At 47.3% G+C, this 5863-nt stretch overlaps 1 protein-coding gene across 2 annotated transcripts in view; it reads left to right on the top strand.

The window, feature by feature from the left end:
- Positions 1–5863, top strand: part of LOC103087685 (protein FAM115A) — a 43861-nt gene that overhangs the window by 20999 nt on the left and 16999 nt on the right. The window contains exon 2 of one of the 2 annotated variants that reach the window (XM_007466654.1): positions 3528–4161. In XM_007466654.1, coding sequence (XP_007466716.1) covers positions 3542–4161 — 620 coding nt within the window. In that variant the 5' untranslated portion in view covers positions 3528–3541. Of the gene's footprint in view, positions 1–3527; positions 4162–5863 lie in introns of those variants that run through there. The other variant, XM_007466653.1, reaches the window with a different exon arrangement.

The raw sequence follows: 5863 nt of genomic DNA, 5'->3' as shown, positions 1-5863 counted from the left end.
CAGGTGGAAGACGCAGCAGGAAAAGCACCCCTACTTTTCAAATCTCCAGGCCACCTGTCCATCCCTTTGTCACTTCTCTACAGATATTTCTTCTCCCATGAACTAGCTCAGAGTACAACTAGTGAGACAGAACTACGAGTTCCCTGCTCTAGGTGTGTTTGGAGTATCAACGCTGGGGGCAGCATGGCAGTTGTTTACAGCGTGTGTATGGGTGGCCGCCTGGGGGCTGTGCCCCAGGGTCTCAGGTTCGGTGCCATGGCCTATCCGGGGGATACATGGAAGTTGGGTAGCTGTGACTTTGGGTTAGAGATCCTGTACCCACGGGAGTCAGAAGTGGTTCTAGGGAATATTGTTTGTCATCTGTCTGTCTCCCTGTCTAGATTTTCACTTATCTATCTCCATTTGCAGTTTTGTTTGGCAGTGACCATCCTCGTGCATATATCTGTAATACTGCTGTTCTTACTTTTGTAAGAGAGGTTATTCGTAGGCCTGCTCATCTTAAGATGGGCACACCTTTGAGACTGAGTTGCCGCTGTCAGATTGCTTTCAGGTTCTCAGTCCTTCTAGCAGCTCGTGCTGGTGCTTCCACAGCCTTGGGACATTGGACGTTATTATCTTTACCTTCCTCTCCTCCTCTTCCTCTTTCTTTTTTGCCCCCTTCTTTCTGGACAGTCTTATGGGCAACGTACATTGTATTTAAATTGCCTGATTAGTGATATTGAGCCTATTTTCATAGATTTATTAAGTTTCCTTTTCTGTGAATACTGTCTCTCAGAAAGGTAGGATTTCAGTGGCTTGAAAGATGTGGGAGAGGGAACAGGAAGAAAGAGAATGGAAAGAGAATCTAAAATGAAAGCAGGGCATGTCCAAGAAGGCCAAGTATCCTGGAAGCTGCAAGAGATATGCTGGAAAGTAAGAAGCAGCCAGCCCTGAAGGCCTTAAACCCCAAGAGGAAGCTCAGATTTTCCCCTGTGGGCAAAGGCGAAGCTCTGGGGGGTTCTCTTCTGGGAAATAGTACAATCAGTGGCTGTAGAAGAATAAAGGTGGGAACAGATGCTGGTGACTTAGAAGCTGGGTCCATTTAGTCCAGGAGTGAACCACTGAGGACCCAAACTAGGTTAACGGCAGTGTGATTGGAAACCATGAAGGACGAACGACACTGTGACCAGCTGGATATGGATCAGAAGAGAGAAGGGACACAACTGTGACTCCTTGCTGTTTGCTGTCCTGGCTATTTGTGGACCCCAGGAGGAGCCAGGGACGCGACAGATTCTTATTAACCAACTGTTTGCTGATTGTATCTTCTCTGTAGTTCTCTGGGGTGGAGGTTACCCTCTTTAACAACTAGGGACCTCGAGCTTACGTTTTTACCCAAGAGGAGCTAACTTGGAGGGAAAAGAATAAATTTAAGACTTTTTAGTTTCAGAGAGACTTACAAATGGCAGAGTGTGCTTTTAATAGGGGTCTTGAGTTTATGACTTATGTCAGGACCAGGGCCTTTGCATCTGTGGCCTGGGGAAGGCACAGAGAAGGCCTCTGCCAAGGGCCCATAGAAATCCTTGAGAACTAAACAATCATCAGTATTAGTACTGGCTCCAAAATATGAAACCTGTAAAATCAAGAGTCAATAAATGCTTAATCCAGTGTTGGTAAAATCTAACATTAGGTTAGATTTGTTTTCACTTTATAATAATTCCCTATTTTGCACATACTTAAATAGCTTATTCTTAACCAAGTAATTTTAAGCAAAGATATATATATAATAATTGAACACGTATATGTATCTACATATCTATAGATCCATATATAATACATAATGGAAAGGCACTTAACTTATGCTGCTATTCCTTTAATCTTCAGAACAGTCCTATGTGGTAGATAGTATTATCCCTACTTAATGAACGAGGAAGCTAAGTTCAGCCTAACTCCAGAGCCTAAGCTCGTAATTGCTTTGCCGTAGTACCTTGAGTGAGCATATTCTTTCACAGGGAAAAAAGCAGTAAGGGCCAGAGATAAACACCTAAAGAATATCTGCATGTTCAGAAGAGGGAAGAGAAGGATAGGAATGAAGCGGTTTGAGAGGTTACACATGATGAGGTTGGCTCAGGCCATAAGGTTGGAGGTGGTAATAGCCTCAAGGACCAGGAGAGCAGCATTGTCCAGACCCACAGAGTGGTCAGTGAGGCCTGGCTGTCCTGACTATTCAACGTGTCTGTGCTTGAGGGAAGTGCTTCAGTGAAGTGCATATGGAGGAGTTCAGACTGCAGAGAGACCTTAGGCGGGGAGCTCGTGGTGGAGCAGCAGAGGGTTTTTGGGAGTACGCATCCACAGACATACACACCGTTCTCTGCTATGTCCAGGTGCAAGTAAGAATCTGCCGTAAGTTCATAAATTGTTACCTCCGCTTCTCATTGTCTGGGACCTGGACTCAAGCCAGAGGACTTCTGCTTTCCTCTTACCCAGCCTGTGACTGTGACCAAACAACCCTCTATGAGGACCCAGACTTTTCAGACTGAAATTCTGGCCCCAAGCTGAGATTAATACGATCAGTGTGGAAGCCAAATGGGGAGGAGTCGGGGTGGGGAGATAGCGTGCTACACCACTGCTTTGGTTTCCACTGGTAACCGCAGCAAAGTACCACAAACCGGCTAGCTTATGACAACAGAAATGTATTCTCTAACACAACGGCCCCCAGCCTTTTTGGCACCAGGGGCCGGTTTTGTGGAAGACAATTTTTCCACGGATGGGCGGGGGTGGGGTGGCGGGGATGGTTCAGGCGGTAATGCAAGAGTTGGGGAGCGATGGGGAGCGGCAGATGAAGCTTCACCCGCCGCTCACCTCTGCCGTGCGGCTCAGTTCCTTACAGGCAGCAGACCAGTAGCGATCTACGGCCCAGGGGTTGGGGACCCCTGCTCTAACAGTTCTAGAGGCTTAGAAGTTTGAAATCCAAGTGTTGACAGGTTTGGTTCTTTCTGGAAGTTTTGAAGGAGAATCTGTTCCATGCCTCTCTCCTACCTTCTGGTGTGTGCCAGCAATCTCTGGCATTCCTTGGCTCATAGAGACATCACCCCAGTCTCTGCCCACATGTTCTCGTAGCCTGTGTGTCTCTCCCCTGTGTACCTGTGTCTGTGTCCAAACATCCTCTTCTTATAAGGACACTAGTCATTAGATTAGAGCCCACTCAAACCCAGTATGACCACACCTTAACTTGATTACATCTGCAAAGACCCTATTTCCAAATAAGATCACACTCACAGGTGCTGGGAATGAGTACTTAAATATATGTCTTTGGAGACTCAATTCTGCCCGAATTCGTCTGACCGTGAGAATGTTAGCTGACAGGGCACAACAGGGTCTCCTGGATTGGAGACACTGAGGGCCCTGATGAGTGCTTGAGTCATTTCACAGCGTGGGTCTCATCTGCTTAATGGGAAGAATTGCCCCAGCTAGTGGAGGAGTGAACTCTTGGCTTGTTTGTTTGTTTATCCATTCTTTACCAGGCTGAGTCTTTGCTTTCCTCTCTGCAGAAGCCGATCCAGCCATGGCGACTCCGTCTGCTGCCTTTGAGGCCCTTATGAGTGGAGTGACAAGCTGGGATGTCCCCGAAGATGCCATCCCGTGTGAACTGCTTCTAATTGGAGAGGCCTCCTTCCCGGTGATGGTGAATGACATGGGCCAGGTCCTCATTGCTGCCTCCTCCTATGGCCGAGGCCGCCTGGTGGTGGTGTCCCACGAGGACTACTTGGTGGAGGCCCAGCTCACTCCTTTTCTCCTCAATGCAGTGGGTTGGCTTTGCTCTTCCCCTGGGGCTCCTGTTGGTGTACACCCATCCCTGGCACCTCTGGCCAAAATCCTTGAGGGCTCTGGTGTAGAGGCAAAGGTTGAACCAGAAGTGAAAGACTCCCTGGGGGTTTACTGTATTGATGCCTACAACGAAACCATGACTGAAAAGTTGGTCAAGTTCATGAAACGTGGAGGGGGCTTGCTAATCGGAGGCCAAGCCTGGGATTGGGCCAACCAGGGCGACGATGAAAGGGTCCTGTTCACGTTCCCTGGGAACCTTGTGACCAGCGTGGCCGGCGTGTACTTCACCGACAATAAAGGGGACACGAGTTTCTTTAAAGTCTCTAAGAAGATGCCCAAGATCCCAGTCTTAGTTAGGTGAGTGCATTACCCCAGTGGGGAGTTGGTCCCAGGTTAAAAAGCAGAAGGTGGTTCTTGTCTTCAGGCTACTCCCGGGCTGACAGAAGAGAATTTGCCACTCAACGGGGACTCGCCATAGATCAACCAGAGTATTAAAATACCCTGAGGCGCAGGAGGGGCAGGATCCCTGTTGCCTCCTCAGACCAGATCACTTAGCTCTTTGAGGGGAGAAAATCTTAGTGACCATTATGTCCCCCAGCATCTTGTTTAGTAAAATATATTGCTGAATCCCAGGGTTCACATGACTAATCCAGGAAGGTGACAGGTGAAGGTTGCCTGCAACTGAAGTGTAAGGAAAAGGAAGACGGACACGAGGGGTCCAGTAAGACAAAGTCTAGAGAGCTGTGCGAAAGGTTTTGCAATGTCCAGCCAGATAGGGTTAGGATGGAAGTAAAAACTAGAGGATTTAGAAGTTGAGATACCAGAAAGATGGCATAAGTTCTATGTGCTAGATCTTAAATCTAGGAGTCAGAGATGATTTTTATCTCTGGAAGCAAAAGACCTGCTGATGGAGGATGAAGGAGGCAGCTGATGGGTTCCAAGACAGGCTACACAGAAAGTTCTTTGAGGGCCTTGCCCAGCCTGTTCCCTTCACATTGTGCTCCAGCACCTCATACGGTGCTGAACATGGAGCAGGTTAGTAGGTGCTCAGTAAACATGTGTTGGATGGATGAAGAGAGAGATGAGAAGCTGGAGTAGTCCCAGAAGTAGAAAAATCACACCAGGCCACGCCCTATATTGTGCATGAAAACACTCAGCATCCTTGGAGCAAAGAGCATTGGTATTTCTGTCCAGTGGGAGCAGAACGAGGTAGAACTGAGTGAGGACGGTACACCAGGGTAGTACAGAGACTTAGGGAATGAGCTGTGGCCTCTCCTTGGCATGGAACTCCTGGAACACCCCACAGCTCCATTCTCATATGTGCAATGAGGAAAGAGTTGTTCAGAGGCACAGTGATTGATCAGATTGATCAAACTTCAGCTGACTCGTGATCTTCATGCTAAGGAACAGGAAGGTAAAACTTGGGCGTAATTCTATTTCTTAACAACGTAATCCCCTTTAGTTGCCTTAAAAGATGTTTTTCTCTATCAAAGTCATACCTCTTTTTTCTTTGGCTATGCCTATATCATCTCTCATCATCACTGCATCTGAATTTTTTTCTTTTTGGTTAAATCGTGTGAGTGTGTGTATGTGCATGCGTGCACGTGGGAAATCAACCTGAAGACTAACGCAGGAGGAAAAATCAGACTTGATAAGGGAAGTGCATAGAATCTCCTGTGGAGATTATGGGTTATTAGCATCGGTTATTCACTAGGTAAGACTTCATTGCAACTCTTGACTCTGTGCTTGTGCAGGTAGGTATATCATAGAATTACTTATATGTTATGAGGGTCATTTTTTGACTTGTGGATGGATTCAAGATGGCAGCAATGATTTCCTAAGTTAATTGGCTGAGATGAAATGAAGAGAAGGAAAAGGTACAATAGAATATATGTCTGTGTGTGTGTGTCACATATATACATTTCTTAACTTACCTACATTAAGAAATACCTATGGGGCTTCCCTGGTGGCGCAGTGGTCAGGAGTCCGCCTGCCGATGCAGGGGACACGGGTTCGTGCCCCGGTCCGGGAAGATCCCACATGCCGCGGAGCGGCTGGG

This window comes from Lipotes vexillifer, unplaced genomic scaffold, assembly GCF_000442215.2.
Source record: "Lipotes vexillifer unplaced genomic scaffold, Lipotes_vexillifer_v1.1 scaffold71, whole genome shotgun sequence".
NCBI lineage: Eukaryota > Metazoa > Chordata > Mammalia > Artiodactyla > Lipotidae > Lipotes > Lipotes vexillifer.
This window is presented reverse-complemented; position numbering and strand designations above follow the sequence as displayed.